At 37.5% G+C, this 23,075-nt stretch overlaps 1 protein-coding gene across 3 annotated transcripts; it reads right to left on the bottom strand.

Annotated features, from left to right (window-relative positions):
• Window positions 1-723: 723 nt before the first annotated feature.
• LOC113748914 lies at window positions 724-16,095 on the bottom strand. 3 transcript variants are annotated; one of them, XM_027292510.1, is made up of 19 exons: window positions 14,681-16,095; window positions 9,349-9,434; window positions 8,812-9,198; window positions 8,634-8,717; window positions 8,021-8,398; window positions 7,183-7,243; window positions 6,094-6,238; window positions 5,859-5,932; window positions 5,541-5,789; window positions 5,097-5,344; window positions 4,686-4,916; window positions 4,374-4,595; window positions 4,227-4,280; window positions 4,043-4,108; window positions 3,823-3,963; window positions 3,682-3,735; window positions 3,148-3,207; window positions 1,508-1,909; window positions 724-1,389 (listed from the first exon to the last, which is right to left on the bottom strand). In XM_027292510.1, the coding sequence occupies exons 1-19, from the start codon at window positions 16,083-16,085 to the stop codon at window positions 1,222-1,224; spliced, it is 4,515 nt and encodes a 1,504-aa protein (XP_027148311.1). In that variant the 5' UTR covers window positions 16,086-16,095; the 3' UTR covers window positions 724-1,221. The 3 variants fall into 3 exon arrangements, with proteins under 3 accessions (XP_027148311.1, XP_027148313.1, XP_027148314.1); XM_027292512.1 differs by having other exon boundaries at window positions 8,821-9,198; XM_027292513.1 differs by having other exon boundaries at window positions 1,296-1,402.
• Between the last annotated feature and the right edge of the window lie 6,980 nt (window positions 16,096-23,075).

The raw sequence follows: 23,075 nt of genomic DNA, 5'->3' as shown, positions 1-23,075 counted from the left end.
ACATTAAGCTACTTGTGCAAACACCAGCATAGCAAGATGGAGCGAAATGAAAGCACAACTGCATGCTAACCACATCCGTAACATCATTTTGACCATGTGCTCCAAACACAGGTATGAGTTAAAAACAAATCAACCACTACCATGAAACACAGAAATAAGACCATAAAAAATAGAGAGACAGGCTTTTCCACTTGGAAGGGCCAGGGTTCAAAAATTACAACAAATTGAATGGCCTTGGAGAGATTCCCTTCAGAGTCCAATTTACGCTTAAAAATGTGACCAAATTGAAAGTGCACATAAAAACAAATTTCATCTTCTAATATCTACAAACCAAAAGTAACAGTTCTAGAATTTTATCCACCATCTGACTAAAAGATAAAATCCTAAAGCAATGAAATAAGAATTGACGACCGTTACCACTTAACATAAAAAAGAAAACTTACATTTCCCATCCTTGTATTTCTCCTTCAGGATCAGGTGCAACTGATGGTTCCGTCCTCACACGTGTCACTTTCACTACGAAAAGAGAAAAGCTTTGAAATCTCTTACACTTGACGGTCAGCATTCAAACAACTTAAATAATATTCCATGAAGATCCCCTCTTATTGCGAGAGAGAGAGAGATCTACAAAATAAATAAATAAACTGAGCCCCACTTAAATGCCAGCCATTAAAGCTACCACAGCCTAAAATCCAAGATAAATGTAAAGCAGGACGTCAACCATCAAGAACAATCACAAGGACTAAGCCTCTTCTTAAAAGGATAGTGGACCTGCAGTTAAAAACAATAAAATGTGTGACACCATCATTTTGACAAATAAATTAATCCACTAATTAACTTGAGGTTGCACCATTGCTTTGACTGTTTACATGGTAAGAATATGTACACAAACTTTACAAAGCCCATGAGTAGGCATTACAAACAATTACAAGCTCCAGCTTCTTCAATCCCTTCTGCCAAGAAACACACAAACAACCCAACCAATTTAAGCACTTGACACAAGGAATGGGAAGAAACCCACCATCCCCGTCTGGGCAGTGAATGATTTTACAACGATCCAAGCTTGCTTAGCAGGACCGACTGGCAGCAATAATGTACCCACTTCGGCCACATCAGGGCATCTAATAAGCCATCATCCTTCTGGTAAAATCAGCTTGCAAAAGACTACATCCAAGATGGATGTGGCTAAATCAGGGTATTCAAAATTTTCATTATATTGTCCTAACCATCATGTTCCAATGGTTCTTGCGCACATGCATCTGGAAGTGTCTCTTTCTCTTTTGAAAGACATCGAATAGGAACATAAACAAATCCTTTAGGCAACAGCTGATTCTTCATAGATGCTTGATCTGACGTCATCACTAGCTCCTTTTCAAAAGTTTCAGGATGCTGTAAATTTTCACTACAAGTCAACATCTCAGTCTCAAGACAACTTTTAAATGCTAATGTTGGAAATTACAACACTAAAGCCAGCAAGAAAGTCAACCACATGGAACAGAAGTTTTACCTTTCTGTATCTAGACCGCTTTTCAGCATCCTCAGAAAGAATCCTCAATGCAACACCAGGTCTATGAGGTACTTGTTTCCCAGAAAAAGACACCCGATCAACGGGTTTTTGCGAGACAAAGTGTTGGGAAACAGAACTATCATCAGTCTTTTGATCGTTTTCCATAGAAACTGGAAACTTGATATGCCTTTTACCAGCAATGGTACTGTCTACTGTTACATCATCGGATCTCTGAATTGTATCACTGCCTGATCTGTTGCCATCTGTATAACCTCGAGTGGAGGTTGTAGCTGATTCTGAACTAACATCAGGATGGTATGCAGGATGGCGAGTGAGAGCAGACAAAACAGCACTCTCTCTATTTGAAGCAATAATGTCTTGAGAACAAACAACCAATTCACGCTGCAAAGACAGAAAAATCATCTAAAGAATGAGACAAATAACGATCATTAGGATGTTAGGGTCTTGAGCAAGGCAAATATGTGCATTGTTAACATCTGCAGCAAACCACCCGCACCCCCCCCGCCCCAACTAAAGGGAACAACCACCAGGCCAGCATCTCTGTGTGTGTGTGTCTGTCTGTCTGAGAGACAGTGTGAGCATCATACTGTGGAATCCACATAAAAGAAAAACAAAAACAAAAAAGCGGGAAAATAGGAAGGCTGAGACCACAAAAAGCTTCCTTATAAAAATAAGTCACCAAAGGCACACTCTATGTGAGTGCAATAGAATCAAATTTCAGTTATTCGTACAAATTAAATCATTAATACTAATATTACATTTTAGAGGTAAATTTAGGGTTTTATGTGTACGTGCTTTTCCCACAAAAGAGACAGTTATAGCAAATCGCCATAAGAATAGGTATGAACAAATTGAAACTACAATTCAAAAGTATCATCCCATATAAAAAGGTGCTGTCCTTTTTATTATAGTATAGATATCTAAACCCTTCCAACAATTTTGTACTGTAGAATGAGGATGCACTTCCAACAACCACATCCAGGCTCCAGGAAACCTAGAAAGATGGAGAACGATGGCGAGATAGCATAGCATAAAACACAGTAAACTAAAAAGGCTCAAATTAGGGAGAAGCTCGTGCAAAAACTACTCCAGCCTCACCGATGATATTAAGCAAAGAAAGGAAAGAGGGAAAAGCAAAGAAACAACTTCAGCACGTATTTCCCTCCACCAACCACGTCCTCTCAGCTGGTTCCCATGGACAGAGAGTCTCCATCAAAACCCGCACAAGTAAAATCTGCACATTCTTCTCCAACACAGCATACTTATCTAGGAGAAGATTAACAACAGAGGAAATTTCCCACTTCCAATACTCACCAAAACTACAATCTTGTGTCTTTGTTTTACACAAAAAAGATAGATGTAACATTGAGTGGAAAATGGAGTACATATCCAAGGAACTGCATATTGATACTATAACATCAAAATATAAGCAAAACAAAAATTAAAAAATGAAAACAAAAAGACCAAGGAGGATGAATGAGGAGCAGGAGCTAATTTTTTATTGAACCATGATTACAAGACAGAAGAAGTGCTGTTATAATTTTTTTATCTCAAAAGGACATGATGCATAAAGAAAGTGCACTTCCAATGTTAGGAGGAGAAAACTACTAGGTGCTTACTTTCAGTTTCTCTCGCTTTATGATTCGCTCACAAAGAAGACGTAATCTCTCCAGTTCCACCTGTACAAGAATCAGAAAGTGTAAAAGTTTAGACCACCACTCATTGAAACATTTGAAAAGTTCATGGAAAACATAAATTGAGATCAATTTATCTAAATGTCAAGATTAAATAACCCATTAAAAGTACAAGCATACACTTGTGAGCAAGAACACTTACAAGCCCTTTGGTCCTTGGTAAGACCATCTCTATGATACTAAATTATTAAGTACTTCAAAATGAAGATTATACTCACCAGATGATATGCAACAATATGCAACTTTGAAAATGATATGTAAATTGAAAGAAAAAGGCTCAAGATCTCTTAACATTTCAATTCACCAACTACATACAGCTTAATCTTTTTCCCTGTGTACGAGGTATAATTACTGTATACATCCATAAATGATCTTCAGCCAAGGATATATTTAGTTATGCTAAGAAGCTTGCAATTATGACCATTCATGATACACACAAAAAACTTGTCTATCAATTACCCTGACTTGCTTAAGACTCTTGAACTCCTCCATGCCATGTTTTTGTGTGTCAGCCTGCAAGAAGACATAAAGCCAAATTCAAAACTAACAAAACAAAAAGATTATAGAGCATTGATGCTCTCTAACCCAAATTTGTTCAACCTTTGCTTTTTGTTCCTGGCTATGCTTTGCACAATAAGCCTTGTGCTGTAGCTTTCCACCAATAGTCTTACTATTCATATAGAAGCCAGTGCTTCGAGCACAAGAGGCATGAAATGTGCTCTGACAGTTGCCATAATTACACTGCAGATAATCACTGAATAGTTAGAATAAACAGATTCAAAGGATAAGCAGAAAATCATGATGAAACATATCAGCCCACCTTAATGCAGACACCTTGCTTCCTAGAGCAAATAACACATACTTCACCTCCCTTGGAGAGACTCTCCTGGCAATGGTAGCATGGAAATCAATCAATAACACTACAAATGTCTTGTACTTAACCAGCTAATAAACATGCACTTTTAAACATTATAACATTAAAAATAGTAGACAAATGTACACACCATGCCGTCAACTGGATTGACTTGTCCTCTTCTGAATGTTGATTCTAATACCCACTACAAACATCAAGAGAAGTAAAACATATATCCATAGCAGTGAATATTAACAACCAACGTAATGTCCAGTTATAAGAGATAAGAAAATTTTACTTCAGCACAAAAAGCATGGATCCATTGACCATTGGTTGACCTTCTAAAAGCACCAGCAGTTCCACCACATAAACCGCATTCAGCCACAAAATAGGGTTTCTCCCAGGCACTCGCAGTTGGCAATCCAGAGCCTCTAGAAGACAATAGATCTTCACATAATTCACAATACCACGGACCAGTAGAACTTTTAACACCTCGATAACAATCCAAATGAACTGCAACCTGTTAGCAAAGAAAATGAGGAATGTGTGGGAACTTTACAACTTGCACACATATACAAAGGTCCATAAGACATTTTTCAAAGAAATTCACCTTGCAACTTGAACAGACTAAGATTGGATTCAAAATTGTCTCACATCTACCACAAATTTCACAAGTTCTGGGGTGTTCAACGGCAAAATCTGATGCCAAAGAGAAAGGATCAGAGTTCTTTTCAGATGAGAGACGTGCAGCAGCTGATCTTGAAATTGTTTCCTTGACTCGAGGATTTTGCTGCGAGTAGATCCCTGGCCGTCCATTAGAAAAGTTACCCTTTGACAGATCCTGCACAAAGGAGGAAGAAATGAAAGGAAAGAAAAAAATAAAAAATAAAAATGAAAAGGATTGTCCAAGAAGCAGATTAGGAATACATATAAATAGAGAAATGACAAGGAACAAAAACAAGCGAGGCAAGAAAGTAATTAATAAAAATCATTACTTAACCCTATTATGTGCAGAACAAACCTCTGCATGTGCCGATTCTTCAATGGCATCCTTCCTCAATGATGAAATCCTAGACGAAGCCGCAGCTGCAGCTGTTGCAGCAGCCAAGACAGCCTGAGCTTCTTTGTGCCGTCGCTCCTTTCTTCCTTGCTTTTTTGCTTCTCTAAGATCATAAAGATACTGGCTAAGCAAAACGGCATCCCATTTCTTTTTCCTAGCAGCATCAATTTCTTCTTGAAGATTCTTTGCAACCTTAGAAATTAAATCATCTGCAGAGACAAAACCAACAAATAATGGAATTAGATATCAACAAGAAGAAAGCAAAACAAATACTGACATTAGAATCACCAGCTAAGATCTTCATCAATACCCAACCAAAAAAGAAAACTTTACAGCCCAAGATAACCTAAAAATAAAATGACAAATGAAGGAAAAGCAAATAACTAAAATAGAAGCCGTACTCACCAATAAAATGCTTTCTACTAATAGCACAGGACAATAGCCTCTGCTGAAAAAAGATGAGTTCTCCTTCAACTTCATCGGATGGAGACAATTCCAGCACACCCATTTTCCTTGCCTTTACCAATTGTTCACGATTTCCCACGCTAAGTTTAGTCATCCAATCAGTAGGAGCTGCTTGTTGACCATGTCGATGGCAGCAAATGCCTGAACTTGAAGATGCTCCAAACTGCGAAAATTCTCTCTCTCTTGAACCTGCTTAAGAATGCTAGTAAATCCCCACCTTTTTTTGAGGTAAAAGTTAAAAATAGGCAGCAAAATTACCTCCATAATCAACTCTATTATTCATCGCAATTAGCTTATGCTGTATAAGTGGGTGAGTGTAAGATTCAGAATTTCTGCCAAAGCACAAAAACAAAGAAAAAGTTTGGAAGGGCTCCATGCAGCAAGACATTTTTGGCAAACGAAACGTCAACAAAACTCCAGAAGTATAAAGGCCTCTTAAGCAAAATTGGCCACTATTATAGGAACTACATGCAATTATAGGAGTAGAACTTACATTAGATTAGGAACACAATCTAAAGCAACTAATGATTTTGCATTCTTTTTATCATACTTTGCAGCAGTATTATGTTCAGATGCAGCATCCACCTTTGATGGACCATTCTGGTACATGCCAATGGCTACAGCATCTGATGGCTCACCTGTCAAACAAAATAAAAAAGTATGAGCAAGGAAAACACGGTTTGAAAATTTGAAAATTAGTTGGGACTTTTGGTGCTATGACTCAAACACAGCAAAACATCTGGATTTGATAAACAAAATGATAAGTGAATTAAGAATTCTCAGGGCTGTCTCGCTATACTACTCTCACCATTTCCCTCCACTAGCACCCCAACCCCCCCCCCCCTTTTGCCCCAAAAAAAAAAGTGTTTGACAACAGGAACATAAAAAGGGACATGTTAGGCATCTCTATGCACATTCTACAGAACACATTAAAACCGAAAGGGTTGCTAAACATCCACTTCATGATAATTGCAGAACCTCGTAATTTGCAGTGAACAATATAATCATGCTCAACCAGATTGTTTTTCCACATTATGAATTTAAATGAAAGCACATCTCAAACAAGGGGTATGACTACAGAGGAACCACAATTCAGAAGAAGAGACTAAGTTCAACAGGTGAACAAAAAGGAAAACCTCCTACAGTGACAGCAGCTAAATCCTCAATCGACCCTCATCCCCACCCCTTCTTCAGGGGCCCCAGAAATTGGATTGCCAAGAAAACAACCATTCCTTTCAAGAAAGAATGGACAAACTAAGAATAAAGTATCAGACACAAGATTAGGCTGGGAAAATATCAAAATCTACCTGATTTTACAGAGTTTCACTCTAGACTGAGCACTGTAACAGAATATGCTTTTCTCAGGCCTAAGTGAGACGTGCATCGCATATTTGCTTCTCAAGAAGAAGAGTTTCAAGGTTCAACGAACATAGATAATGACAAGGTGTAGCAATTTTGAAGTAACAAGAGCAACAGAATCTTTCAAACCAGAAGACTTCATGCAAAATTTACATCCCACAACTTGGATTAGACTATAACTATTAACTACATGCAGCAGCTAGATGATAGATTACAATCACACCTTCGTCTTCAGGGAGAATTGTTGCAGAAATATCCTCACATTCCAATCCCTCATTGATATTCTGCTAAAAGAAAATATAAATTATTTAAACATTGTACGAAATCAATAGCAGAACTTCAAAGACATTGTACAAAAGCAGTAGCAGAACTTCAGTTCCAGAAAAGGACCAGAAGAAGTACAGGACACTTGTTATCATCAGATATCAACTCAAACCATATCAAAGTGCTCAATTCTTTAACATCAAGAACATGGATGCTCATTAAACAGAACTATAACATTATCAAGAAGTGGGAAAATTAACAACACAGACGTACACTAACAAGCAATAACTAATATTGTGAAAAACAGATATAAGAATGAAAACAAACAATATAAACAACTTCCAAACAAAATTTCCAAATTGAAATAAAACTAGCAAAGGCAGGAAGCACGATACAAGTGCATAATAGAACATTATGGGATGCATACCCCAAATACATCAGGTAACAAGACTTGGATTAGATTAGTAGTAGTAAGTCAGGCTAATGTGCCCTGGATAATGAACATCTCGTGCCCTTTGGTAGCTTAAGTTATCATTTGACTGAGGGCCAAAGCAAAAAAAAAATGCTATCATCAGTCATCGGGTATTGGCACCCCAGATAAAACGAATATTTATCTGAACTACAGAAACTTTAAAGCTAAAATTTTATAGGAACTGAATGACTCTTAGTGATCTTTTCTATCATTAACAGCTCTAAAGAAAGTCTCACTAACAAGCCAAATACATCTAATGAACTCAACAAAAGACAAAGTTCACTGATTGTCCAAGCCAAAGACAAGCAAGTATTGATGTAATCACCTTCTCAGAGCCAGCAGAAGACCCCTTACTTGGACAGCCATCCCCATTGGGCAAACCACATCCCATCTCATCCAAGACCATATCATCACCAATCATTTCTCGCGATGTGCACATAACTTTATCATTGTTCAAAATCCTGATGTCGCTTTTAGTTCTCCTTCGAGGTGGTATGCACTTGATTCGGTCAACATTCGGTATTTCGGTTCTAGACACTGTTACAGCATTTGAATCGACAGGAACACTCATGTGATCTTCATCCATTGATGATGTACTGGATTTGATCTTAACTTTCACTGTTTTGTGTAAGCTGCCAACATTACCATGATGCTTAAGCCACGTAACTATTTTACCATTCAAGCCGGGGACTGCCAGATTTTCCTGTACAAACAAACCATCAGGTAAAAAAGTAACTAAAACTGAAAACTAGTTGAAATATAAGGAGATTGCTCAAAAACAGTACCAATTTACTCTGCTCATAGAATAAGAGATAAACCACACAAAGGTGACAACAAAGCAAGGCTTTATTCAGCTCTGATAGTACCCAGCTCATAAAGTGAACTAACCCCAGGAAAAAATTTGCAAGATAACAAGTCCCAAGAGAATTAAAGTTTACCTTGAGGACTGGGGCCAATGAATCAGGAGATACCCCAAATTCTTCAGCCAAATCTTTCATATCAACTTTCCCTTGATCAATTAACTGAAAAAAGAAACAAGCAAATAATAATTACATGTCTGCAGAAAAAATAAAAACCTCCACATAAAGACTTCAAATGATGAACAATACTCAGTACCTTCCTCACCATCATGTTGAGATTCATAGTTTCAGATACATCATCATCATCGGTGGCTTCCACTCCTGATGTACCATTATTAAAATGCTGCTGCAAATCAACCAATTCTGACTGAACTTCAGAATTTGACCTGTTATCTGACAATCCATCCACATGTAACACACCATTGTTCATCTTATCCGCATTCACACTCAAATCATCTATTTCGATATTGACAGCAACCTTATCCCCATTCCTTCTGCCAAATTTGTGAATTCTGTCAGCTGATGGCTTCACAGCCTGATTCTTTGAATCAGGACCAACAGGCACCAACATGTCTCCTGTGCACTGACCACTGGTGCCATTATCAACTTCTGAATGTTTTGAACAAAATGCTCGCAACTCAACCTGAAAGAAAGTCAATGGCACAAAAAAAGAGTAAAAATCACTTCAAATCAAATTTACACCATCAACAGATGAACATGATCAGACCTGACAGAAATATGAAAATACCCCCCCCCCCCCTTTTAATTTAAATAGATGAAAGAATAAACATACTTCATCACATCCACGTCTTCCCCAAATCTCCATTCTGTGCTTTGCCTCTCTAGCACATAAAGGATGGAAAGAAGTTCTACAAGCTCCTATTAAACACAATTGAGAACAGTCAATAAAATTTGGATGCAATTCAATAAACATGTCAGAGGTGAAACTTCCAACAGCAAAGCACAATCAAACACAGGCATACACAGAAGGGGAGAGCCAAGTCAAAGGATCGATGCCCAAATGTAAGTCAAATAGGATGTACAAATCAAGAGAATTTTGCAACAGCACCAAGTAAACAAACATGAAAGTTGAAAACCCAAACTAAATAAACAAAGTTCCAGTTGGAAGCCGCACCTATAACTGAAGTGAGTCAACAAAATGATACATGAACAGAGCTCGATGAAGATATAACTCTATAATATACAATGGCCCTCAAGCCAACATCTTGCCTCCTAAAGGAACAACTCACCCCAGCAGAATGGGTCCCCCACCAAAGAAAAACCAAGTCAAACCAGCCTCTACTACAAGCTATTCAGTAGCAAGTTTACATTAGAGGCAAGAAGTTGTCAACTAGTCCATAATCCCACATTCAAATGATGCAGTGGGCATTAATAGGGAAAAACTATGGCTTCCAGAAGATTAAAGAAAAGGTCATGAGTAAAATAATCTGGATCAAGTTTTCTAATTGTCATAAGAAGCCTCCTCGTGTACTTCAGTGTGAAAGTACATTTCTCCAGTTTGTCAGCATTGTGTATTATATTACATTCTACTCCATTTAGTAACCATTCCTACTGGCTCTTTTTTTTTTTTTTTGAGGTCGTGCAGTGAAGAAAACTCACAGAATTTTAATTTAATTCTAGCCATATCATGACTAATTGTGCTCAAAACTTAATTTTGATGTGTCAGGTTAGAGACGAATGAATGACTGTTTATAAACTGCGAAAGTTTGGTTTAATTTTAAATATATCTTATATAATTGTACCCAAAACGTAGTTTTGATGTGTCATGTTAGAGAAGAATGAACGACTACATTTATAAACTACAACAGTGAATGCCATAGAATAAGTATTTAGTATATCATTCAAATTATCACTTCTTATTTCATTTCACGAGGTTCCTTTGCCCATATTTGAGTTCATTAGAGCTTGATGTTTCATTCCTTTGAGAAAGTTAGCAACCCCCTGCCCCCAAAAAAAGCTATGCTTTTCTCATCTTAATACTTAATATAGATTTCCCACTGTTCTCAATTCTGTTCTCATCAGTCCATTCAACACCATATAGTTTTGAAGACCTTGGCTGATATACCATTAACTCGCATTCTCAAGTTGTAGATGTTAAATGCTCAAATCACAGTGCAGAAAGCAATTCTTACTAGCCAACATACTCAGGAAAGCCTGATGTCACTCTGCCAACATTCTTTCTTCCTACATATAAAAACAATTCCTACCAACCATCACACGTGATACCAACAATATTTCATAACTCTTTTACACATCATAGTCCTACTAGACCCTGATATGCTACTTTTCTGTTGCCTCTATTGAGAAACTATCTACCTCTAAGTCATCCAGCATCATCACAATTCTTTCAGAACTGTGAATCATAAACTACAATTAGAATACTTGGCCCATATCATAGAGAGACAATCTGTGCAGAACAGAACAACAAGACTACCAGCTCTCACTGCTTTACCTACTACCCCTAAAGAATGAAATTTACCCCAGTATGCAATAACAAAATCAGATAACTATAGCACCTTTTCTTTTGTTTGGGCTTTGGGGGGGGGGGGGGGGGGGCAATCTGCTTCATAGACTGCACAGATCAAATATCTCAAGTCTTCAGATTATAGCTTGGGATTGCTAAGCCTTCTTTAAAACTACTATGGTGTTTGATTTCCTCTGCACATAGAGAAAGTGCCTTTGAGGCATAGGTAAACCTCCCTAACTAGATAAATTACAGCAGCCATGGTAATAAGACACATAGTGCACCAGATTGAGGTAGGCCTGCAAGTGCTGCTATGCTGTATAAGTGTAAGTGTAATTGTATGTATATTCACTCACAGCTTACACTTTTGCAAATTTAAACATTTAAAGTACAAAAGAAGCACAATAATAAACATTTCTAGCAAAAAAAAAAAGTGCAAACAAATGCATCAAAGATTAAAAGTACAAACTACAATTCCATAACAAAAAACAAATGCATATCTACAAGAAAGTGAACAACCAATATACCCAACTTTGAAGGTTCCAAGCAGCCAAAGCATTCAAAAATGCATCAAAATTAAAATACTACTCATCCTCATCAATTAAGTCGAGAAACATTAAGGATTTACCATAGTTATTATCAAGTAATATAGACTTCTAATCCCTTAAAAGTCGCAAACTAATTAGACTATTTACTAATAAATGATAAGGAAAAGAAAAAAACAATGGCTTTAAGAAAATCAGAGTGGGAAAAAGGGAAGGAAAAGAATTAAAAGGTTTCTCTTTTGCACTTCTGAGCATTGGTTAGATTTGTGCACTTTGCTGTGCTTCATATTGGTCACTAGTTTCAGATAATAAAAACCACAGGGGGTGTTATTTACCTCACTTCCATACAGCATGAGATCATAAGCTCGCAAAACATTTTTAAGGTTAAAACAACTTCTAATACAGGACATGCATTATAAGGCAATAGCTCAATATAAGATTCTCACATTCACCTAACTTACTGGATTAGTTTATCCACAGAATACAACCTGACTATTTTTTCAGTTGCACCATATCGAACTAATTCAAGCTGTCATCTGTCTTAATTAACCTTTAACAAAATGATAATAACTTGCTCTTTTCAGCCAAAATGATTTTTGTGAGCACATTGAGACATTGGGGATTTGATGTTATTCTTTCTATTACATGTGTTATTTTGTGATGCAAACGGGGGCAAAAAAGTGCAATTTACTGAATAGATAGCAGAGTTCTAAAATATCAGAGAGATACTGCCGCAATCACATGCCAAAATACTAATTCTGCAAAGAATATTTGTTTGGAACATCATAATAGTTGAAAAAGTTAAAACCACCCACCACCTGTCTTGTGCAATTACAACCATGCGTGTGCTATAGAAGCCCTTATCCTTTTTTTCCTTCTTAGAAGCCTTTATTTTATGCCAAAAATAAAAAAAAATATCAAGCATATCGTCAAGGAAAAAAGAATCTTTAGGACCTTTCACTGTAATAGCAACTTAAACATGTGCAACTTATTTATCTTGTGGCCTAACATCAATCCAGTACAAAAATGATCTCCTATGAAAATATACCCAGCTTATTTCGTATCAACAAATATATCAGAAGTCGTATTTAAAAAATATACATATAGGAAACCTTAAATTAGCCCAAGCTTGCATCTTTGGGGCCTTATGGAAGCAAGGAACAGACACTTCCGTGGAATATACTGAACATAAGGCAGTTTTCGACACAAGTTGCTCATGCACCAACAAGAATGATCCAAGCATTTTTTTTTTAATTTGGACAGAAATTAATAACAACTTCAATATCATACTTTATATAGTAACATTGATCAGGAATGCCATTTGGTAGTGGTTATATACTAATAAGTTCTCAAAAGTTAAATTACCCTACCATCAAATTCTTTTTCAAGTCCAAAACAAAAAAGAACATCAAAATCTGTTAAAAATAATGGTTGTTAACAACAATTAAACAAGCATATAAGAAGAAAAGAAGAGAAAATCAAGAAATGACACATCAAAATATGCACTCACTGAACAACACAATAATAGAAAACAAAAATTTTTGAATTTTGAATCTCTACACTGTTTTGAATATTTTGCTTTTGACAAATTCGACTACCTTTTGCATGTAAGTTCCTCATACCATTAATTAATCTAGCAAGTGAAAAAGACCAGGATCCTCACAGATATCAAAGGTCCACATACAGTACATCACTTGTACATCAATAGCTCAATGGACTCCAAGAAAGGAAAGGCAAAACTGAAATTCACAAGGGACAATATGAATACATGAAACAATTTATAATGAAAACCCAGCCCTTTATCAACATTTGTTCTCTTCCTTCCACATGAATGATGAGAAAAAGAAAATCACACAAGAAATTTCAGCATTTGACATATAGCAAGACTACAGCACAAAAATTGTCCATAATCAATTTTGTATACCACATTCACAAGAGGAATCAATTTAATTTAGTTAATCAAGGAAAAAAGCTCCTAGAGATCTTCCTCCTGTGTTAATTACAGCTAACTCAACCTTCAGCTTACTTGTTATCAAACTTAAAATGCACGCTTGTATTGCTTCTCTTTCTTTTTGGATAATAAACCAACTAACAACAATATGCTATTCTCAGGTACACTGATTGCAACAATTTCCTAGAAAGTTATGAAATCTCTATTTCACACTCTTGACAACACAGCATCTAAATCGTCGATAACTGAATGGCTGTCTATAAACCTTATAGCTCTCAAAACAGTCTATAAAAGCTCAATAAAAAATTGGGGACAAAAGAGTACTCTAGCTGAAAGAGGAAAATATGATTTTATCAACTAAATTTGCTGAGCAATTGCAGGATCCTCAGGGAGAAAAGCGCCCTTCTTCCTTTTTCTCAGAAGAGCTAGCAGGTACAAATTCAATAGAATTATACTTTTGGGACAAAAGGTTATGTAACATTTAAAGATCCTTGGTGATAAAGAAGATGGCATACAGACCAATATACATGCATGTATAACCCTCTCCAACCCCCCCCCCCCCAAAAAAAAAAGAAAAACAGAACAAAGATGGTGCTAAAAAATACTTTGTGACAACCACAAACAAGAGCAACATCACCAGACAAGCAGTTAATCAACCATTTAACATCCATCAATCCAAGATGAACAAGGGAATAATCATCTGGGAGTAATCATCAAGAAAATGATCTACAGGTAATAATCATCAAGAAAACAATCTACTTGAGTCACTGTAACTACCCAAAAAAAAAAACTACACTCCATTTGCATGATATATTTCAAGCCAAACGTGCAATAAAAAGACAAATTGAGCACTAGCCAAGATATCTATATATATATAAAAGGGTTTTCACCATTTTATCAGACCATATAACCCAGAGCTCCACAGTGTAGGAAGTACATATAAGCAAGCACTTATAATCAAACTGTCCTCGCAATCTGGTACATTCGTATTAGTTCAACTTACACGGCATCCCTTAGCACTCAGAAAAAAAATATATATATATATATATATATATATATATATATATATAACCTTCAGTTTGTTGTACCATCCAATAAAGAGAATAATCAATAGAATGTACTATAAGCAAGCAACAATACATACCATAGCTGCAACGTACACAGGCACCAAACTTCACCTTGCAAAGATAACAAACTAGCTTTCTCTGAGTATCATTTATACCATCAATATTCATTATCGGCTCCATCGTCCTAATATTCTCCACATAAACCTCAGGCATCCACTGGCAACAAAACAAATGAGCATATTCCACCTGCAGACCCTGATTTTCTGTCTTTTGAGCATGCTTCAGTGCACCACCCTGCTTGGGACAAAGCAAGCATGGTCTGTCACCACTCTGACCATCTTTCTTCTGTTTACACCAAGAACACAACCAAGTCCCATCCACATCATCCTGCATCCCATAGCATCTTTGATGAACAGCAACACCACAAGAGCTGCAAATGATCAACCGGTTCAGCTGGTCACCCATGTCACCTTTACTACAGTAGTGACACAAAGAAGAAAAACCTTCCACAGGATGACAAACAAGAACTTTCTCCAACCCTGAATCCCCACCCAAGAGCTTCCGTTTCTTCGAAGGCCGCTCTGAAGTCAAATAGATCTTACTTCTAGAACCTAATAACCATTCCAAACCATTTGAACCGGTATCAAACTTAAAACCATTATCCTTCTTACTTTTCTCTCCTCCTCCTTCTCCTCCTCCTTCTTCTTCTTCTTCTTCTCCTCCTCCTCCTCCTCCTACTTCTTCATCTTCTTCCTCTGCCTTACCTGCTTCATTTCCTTCTCCTACAATGTCCACATCCATAAGCTGCAGCTCATTTTTGTTCTTAATTCCACCATCCTCCTCCCTTCCAGTTTCTTTAATGTCACAATCTTCATCCCTTATAGGAAGCCGTCCATCAGAACCCCCACTACTTTGGACGCTGGCAATCTCTACATTGTACATATCACCTATGCTGCACAAATTGCAAACATTCCCCTCATTGTCCAATGCAGGTATGGAAAAGCACTTATCACTATTTGACAAACCCAGAGACGAGACCTCACAGAGCTTATCTATATCCTCCACGGCCAAATCACGAAAGTACTCCTCCGTTTCCACCCAAATATTTGTACCACGAGCCTTTTCAGGCCGCGCTTTATGCTCCGTGCCTGAATGCGACCGCTTATGCCTCTTCCTACTATCAGAATGCTTTGACAACAACTGCGCCAACGCACTTGGCAGGAAAGTAGTGGAAGCCACACTAGCACTAGCACTAGCACTGATAGAAGGAGTCTGAGTAGAACCAACATCGTCCCCGTCAAAAGGGCCCCGCAGGCAAAGCGCTTTGCGAGCCTGGCTGAAGAAATCCATTGACGAAAAGGAGTTCCTCAGTGGCGGTGTCAAGGGTGCCCCAAGTTCCTCAGGGCTCAAGGGCTTATCCGTAATTTCAACCGAGATAGGTGCCTTAACTGAAACAGGACAAGGTTTCCCTTCGTTGCCCATATTCAACTTCCTCCTCCGCTGCCCTCCTCCCCCTCCTCCTCCTCCTGCTCCACCTCCGCCGCCTCCTCCAGTCATTGCCTCCACCAACCACTTCCAACACCACGCTTGCAGCATTCCATCACCCTCCTCGTCCTCCTCCTCTTCCCCTTCCTCCTTCTCCTAACCTCCTTGCAAACCCTAACCCTAACCCCTATCCTAATCCACCTCCTCCAAAATTCTCCCAAAAAAACTCCAAAATTCCGACTCAATTATCAAATTATCGTTCAATCCCACTCCTAGCTATATACCCTGTCCGAGTTTCGTCCCAAAGAGAGTCAGAAATTTAGCGTGCCCGTGCAGATTAAGGGTGTCGCGGCTAGGGTTAGGGTTTTTTTGGGGAGTAAAATACAATTTCGTTGTTTCTTTTGGATCCCTTTTTTTTTTCACACTACTTCGCTTTCGAAAGAGTCGCGTTTTCTGGAGGCAAGACAAGGGCGATTCGGTTTTTGTGAGAGAGAGACAGAGAGAGAGATTTATGTAATAAGATTTTTTTTTAATATATATTTTTGAGGGTGTAGAGAAGTGACGTGCTACAATGGAGCAATTAAAATAAGAAGGAATATAATAAGGTGGGGACGTGGCAAGGAATCAGAATCTTGGTTTTTTATTTTGACGCCACCGTCTATTGTCAAACATGGGTCTCTAATAGGCGCATGTATGATCTGAAGTCAGATTTGGGCCTTTGAATTGAATTCAACTTTGCAGTGAACAGCTAGGAATGGAATAGGAATAGAATCTCTTTAACAGCTGAAATATATTGTGATCTAATAACGGTTGATTAGAACATATGATTTATTTGAAATTTATTCTCTAATTTAATAGTTTTAGCACTATATTGTTTTGTACTATTAATATTTGGCATATTTTTTAAATTAATTAAAATTTTATTTTATTAGATAAATTTTTTATGAAAGTACCCTATAGCTTGCATCTTTTTAACAAAATAATCTACCCATTTTTAACGGCGTGAAGTCTATTCATTCAAAAGTGGATATCAAACTTTATTGACACTTGAACGATTTGAGCAATGTGACGTAGAAAAGTAATAATATTTGGTACTCAATAGTTGCAATTAATGGTTTAGGGTCAAATCTAAATAGAGGAATTGGGTGCAAATTGAATTAATTGCTTGCTAACTTGTACCCACTTGAATAGCATAAGGTATGTAGAAATCAATGTATCCTTATATTGTAATGGTGAGAGTTCCACCTACTCAAAGTGGATGGTCTCAAATGCTTTCCTGGGGATTTTTTTTATTTGTTTAGGCAAAAAAATCTTTTGTCTTTGATTTATATTATGTCAGTCATTCAGTATATTTAATACTATTATATCAATATTATACCAGCTAAATAATTGATCGCTATTCTTCCTCTTGAGAGGAGACCTAACCCAAGGTTATTAAGTTCTATTGAGATACTTTACAGTGTTACATAAGTCAACATTCAATAGGAATATGATGTACTTGAATTGAATTTTCTAAGTCATACATGTCCGAATGTTATGTTATGACCCGATTCCAGAATGAAGAAAAGAATTGAGGTGGGGTTTAGGGAAGAGAGAAAAGTCAGAAATTAGGGAGAATGAGAAAGGCTTATTGATTTCATCTTCCAGAATGAATCCGTAGTACACAGGAGTAGCTTATTTATCCAGCTTCTAGTCACTTCCTCTAACAGAATAACTACTTGCTACTCTAGTCGGTTGAGCTGTAACTTCTCCAACTATCTCTAGCACATGGCTATGATATGAGAATACCGCCAAAACATAGCACTAATGGATTTATTAAACAAGGCGTAACATTGCCCCCCCCTTAAGAATCCTAGTCCCTAGGATTAAAATCTGGGAATTGTCCCTTGAGCACCGTCCAATCTTCCCACGTTGCTTCTGCAGGAGACATGTTCACCCAATGCACCAGTACTTGAGTGACTGCAGAATTTCCCCTCTTTATCATTCTTCTATCCAAGATGGCTTGAGGGGCCACCTTCACAGTGCCATCATCCGTAACTTGAGGCAAACTACCACTCACGGATACACCCTTAGCAGTCCTTTCCAACATAGACACATGGAATACCGGATGAATGAGAGCATCTGCTGGTAACTCCAGTTTGTAAGCTGCCGATCCAATCTTCTGTAAAATTTTAAAAGGCCCATAGTATTTGGATGAAAGCTTCAGATTTCTTCTAAGTGCTATAGAGCTTTGTCTGTATGGTTGAAGCTTCAAGTACACCTCATCTCCTACTTCAAAACTTCTCTCCACCCTATGCTTATCTGCATTCTGCTTCATCCTATTCTGAGCTACCTCCAGATTTTCCTTTAACAGTCTATCCTAATCTTGTCTTCCCTTCACCCAGTTTGCAGCAATTGAGGGGTTTTCTGTAGATGGCAACAAGCTAATTTGAGGGGGAGGATAACCATAAAGAGCCATGAAAGGAGTCATCTGTAAAGCTGAGTGGTAATTGGTGTTATACCACCACTCAGCTGCAGTCAACCATTGTCTCCATTTGGTGGGCTGCTGGAAGGTCATGCATCTTAGATAGGTCTCTAAGCACCTATTCAATCTTTCTGTCTGTCCATCAGATTGTGGATGGTAAGCAGATGATAAGCATAACTCGGTACCCACTTTTGAGAATAAGTCCAAAAAGCACTGGTAAAAACCTTGTCTCTATCTGAGACTATGCTAAGAGGTAGGCCATGTAGTCTGTAAACATGATCAAAGAACAGCTGAGCTACATCTTGAGCTGTGTAATTGCTAGTAAGGAATATGAAATGTCCATATTTGGTGAATCTGTCAATGACCACCAGAATGGTATCATGCCCCTTAGATTTGGGAAGTCCTTCTATAAAATCTAGGGAAATATGCTGCCACGCTTGTTCAGGTATTAGTAAGGGTTGTAGTAGTCCCGGATATTTTCCTGACTCTGCTTTACTCTTTTTACAAGTATCACAGGCCTGCACCATTTGTTCCACATCTCTTTTCATTCCTGGCCAGTAAAAATACAGCTTCATTCTATGATACGTGCCACTATTACTGGAATGACCACCAACTGGAGAATCATGCATGCATTCCATCAACTTTCTCCTCAGATCAGTAGCATTCCCCACAAAAATTCTACCCTTGAACTTGATGATACCATGCTCATAAGTATAATCTGTCGAAGAGACTCCATTAGTGGACAGATTTAGCAATAGTTCCTTAGCTTTAGCATCTCTATTGTAGCTCTGAGTAACTTCCTGGAGCCATGCATGCCTTACTACTGATATTGCATTCGATTCAATTTGCTCATTTTCACCCCTTCTTGACAAGGCATCAGCAACAATATTGTCCCTTCCCCTCCTGTACTGAATCTCATAATCCATTCCCGTCAGTTTAGAGAGCCATTTCTGTTGTAAGGGAGTAGTGATTCTTTGGTCTAGCAGATATTTGAGACTTTCATGGTCCGTCTTAATGATAAAATGTGCTCCCATCAAATAATGCCTCCACTTGGTCACTGCAACAATTAGGGACAGTAACTCCTTCTCATATATTGACATCCCAAGATTTTTATTTGCTAGTACCTGACTCATATATGCTATTGGTCTTCCTTGTTGCATCAACACAGCTCCTAGAGCTTTTTGGCTGGCATCAGTCTCTAGGATGAAAGGTTTAGTAAAGTCCGGTAATGCTAATACAGGGGTAGAACTCATGGCACGTTTCAACTGGCAGAAAGCATTCTCAGCTTCGATACTCCACTCAAAGGAATCTTTCTTTAACAAATCAGTCAAAGGTTTAGCTATCAACCCATAGCCCTTAACAAACCTTCGATAATACCCGGTCAACCCAAGAAAACCCCTTAATGCTTTGACAGAATCAGGTCGTGGCCAGGATACCATGCTTTCTACCTTTGCAGAATCAGTTACTACTGTAGACACCAAATTTTTGGTGTAATTTCATTTTTAGTTTTTTTATTTGTCGAGTTCATTTTTAGTTTTTAGTTTCCAGTTTTATTTTTATTTTTAAGTTTTATCATAGAATTTGGAGAAAAGGAAAAAAAGCATTCAAGAAAAATATGATTTAGTCGTTTGTAGTTTAAATTCAATGCTTTCTTAAAAGAAAAAAAAAGAAGAAAAAGAGGAAAAGAAAGAAAAATCATAAAAAAGAGAAAAAGGGAAATTCGTTCACAAAAATATTTTGAGCCTAGTTGAAGGGCTATTGTGGTAACATTGCCTATGTGTGACATTGAGGCTAATTTGAGGAAAATAATGAAGCCATAAATGGCTGAAAAATAGGTAAACACAAGGGGGCATGCCGCCCAAATTTTCACTAGAGGTATAAACCAGCCTTTGGAGTTTTGGTTTTGTAATCTGACCTAGATCCACTAAAAACTAGGTTGAGTTATCTTCATGAACATTGTAACCCTTTGTCTTAGCTTCGAGACGCTATCAGTACACCTTGATCCGATAACCACAACTCTAGTTATGGTCAAAACCATGTAACCCGTTTTTATACCATTTTCATTTCCGCACACACGCGCATTCACTTCTTTGCCGTTTTCGCCGCTTTGATTGTTTTAGTCCTTATTTCCATTTGTGATGGTCGATTAACTGATAGTTGAGTATAATCTTTTGTCACAGGTAGTGACGAACCGGACGAAGTCGGTGGACCAGTATAAAGTGTCTTGATTTGCGTGCTAACTATTTTGAGTGAGTAATTGGGTTGGTTTATATGATATATTGTCAAAGTACCTTGTATATGTTAAATGGGTACCTAGACGAAGGTGTAATTTATCTCACTCGACCTAAGCCCATCCTTTGTTCTTAATTTAATATGTGAGAATACATGCCTTGTGTTGAGTATCACCCTTCTGCTATGTGTTGTTAGGGTGATTACATGATTTAAGTTGAACCCCTTGTGCTGTGTGCTGTGTGCTGTTGGAGTGAGTACTTTGTTATGTGCTTTGTTGAGAGATATCATCTATTGAGAGATTGGATATCTCAGGGCTTGGTTCCAGCCTGATTCCAAGGATAGACGGACTGTTCGAACCAGCCAGGATTTGGTCGAAGTTAGTTCCATGCTAACCTTGGAATTTCGTTCTTTGTTAAAGATTTGATTAAAGCTAAGTGATTTTGTTTCGCTCGAGCTGCTGTGTGATGTTGACTGGCCAGCGGGGGTTGATAAGGTGAACGGAAAAAATAAGTGGAGTCTACGGACCATGAGTATTTTGGTTGACGGAGTGTCAACAGGCATTCAAACTCGGAGAAATGAACTGACTTTGAAGCCACTCGTATCCTACCATTGTGATATTACATTTCTGTCTATTGATGTGCAATATCTTGGTTTACATGTTTATTTGGATCTGATTTTATATTTTACCCCTGATTATTCACTAAGCATATAGCTTACCCCTATTCCATTTGTTTTTCTTAGCTTGGGAAGGTGCATAGACTTTTGGTTTACAGAAATTGATTTTGCCTTAGTACTTGTTATAAGTTGACTAGTAAGATGTATATATTTGTTGTGGTGGTTATAGTTAGTAACTTTTCTAGAATTTACTTTCTAGTACCAGTGGTATGTATGGCTTGATGTAATAGTTTATATAACTTTTGAAAGATGTAATAGTGTATATAGAACTTTCTTTTAGGGTGAAATTTATTTTATCATTTTTGGAATCGAGTTCTGGCGCGAGCTAGGCAGGCGATCCGCTAAACCCTTTGGTTCGCCTCTGGGTAAGGTGGGGTCGTCACATTCTTTACTTGAAATGTCAATTACTTTAAATTTCTAGTTATTATTTTCTCGATTTTCTTTCATGCTCTTCTACTTGCTCTATTACGTGCTTGCATGTTTTCTTGGCCTCACTAAGCGTTAGCTCATCCCATTCCATTTGTTATTCCTTAACAGGGGAGTGACGTGGATAAAGTGATTGGACGATACTAGTGAAGGCTAGTCTTTTGTATAGTTTGGTATTTGGTAACTGACCTTTGGGGAAAATTGTAAGATTTGGAACTCGATGTAGTTGACTTGAGATTTGTATTCTTGGATGTAATTGTGCAATGAAAAATTATAATCGTGTTATTATTTTGGCACATTTAGATGTAATCATTTGGAATTGGTTTGTTTTTCATTTGAGAATTATAGTGAGTCCCGACGAGTGTTGGGCAGGCAGTCCGCCGAACCTTTTGGTTTGCCTTAGGGGGAGGTGGGGTCGTCACAGCCACTGGATCTTGTATGAACACATGATTAACCGTCTCCTCCACCTGAGTGCAGCATCTACATTTGGACGCCATCTGAACACTGCACTGCCTTAAAATCATCTCTAACGGAACAAGCTTTCGAATAACTCGCCATACAAAGAAGGAGATTTTAAGAGGAAACATAAATTTTAGGAGCACTTTTCTTTTCTTTTTTTTTTGAATACTTCATGTTTCTTCCAAAAAATTTAACACCTTTACTATTATTGAAAATTCTCAAATTTCCTACCCCAGTATGGAGTGCGATCATAAATGTTTTGAAATGAAGCACCAATTTAAGTTCAAATGGGGATGCAAAGGATAAATAGTGTTTAGATAGTAGAAAAAATTGCCAAAACATCATTCTTACTTCACATGACAACCAAAGTGAAGAATAGTTCGTTAGGAGAATCCATTCCCTTTGGACATTTGAAAAATTTTCAAATATAGGGTTATGATCATCAAAAAACTTATTTGAAACGAAATTATACCTTTTATGGCTCAAATAAGAAAACAAATGATAAAATCTTTATAAATAGATAGAGAAATGAACGTCTAAAGCATCTTCCCAAATTCTCAAAACAAATAATAGTAATGAATGTTTTTACTTTCAACTAGATGTGGATTGAATCTAGTTAGACACAATAAACCTTCCCAAAGTAAAAATTGCCTCACTTTGAAGTGTGTCAATCAAAGTATCTAATTGTGGAGGTTTGATAAAATTGGGTGAAATATGAATAGCAAAAATGA

Source organism: Coffea eugenioides, chromosome 10 (assembly GCF_003713205.1).
Source record: "Coffea eugenioides isolate CCC68of chromosome 10, Ceug_1.0, whole genome shotgun sequence".
NCBI lineage: Eukaryota > Viridiplantae > Streptophyta > Magnoliopsida > Gentianales > Rubiaceae > Coffea > Coffea eugenioides.
This window is presented reverse-complemented; position numbering and strand designations above follow the sequence as displayed.

Excerpts from the sequence above, each read along its gene's own strand:
- LOC113748914 (XM_027292510.1), bottom strand. The coding sequence starts at position 16,085 with ATGGGCAACGAAGGGAAACCTTGTCCTGTTTCAGTTAAGGCACCTATC. Across the intron at positions 7,244-8,020 it reads CTTCTGCTGGCTCTGAGAAG|AATATCAATGAGGGATTGGA; the intron begins GTGATTACATCA and ends TTCTTTTAGCAG. Across the intron at positions 4,281-4,373 it reads TCCATGCTTTTTGTGCTGAA|TGGGTATTAGAATCAACATT; the intron begins GTAAAATTTTCT and ends TGATGTTTGTAG.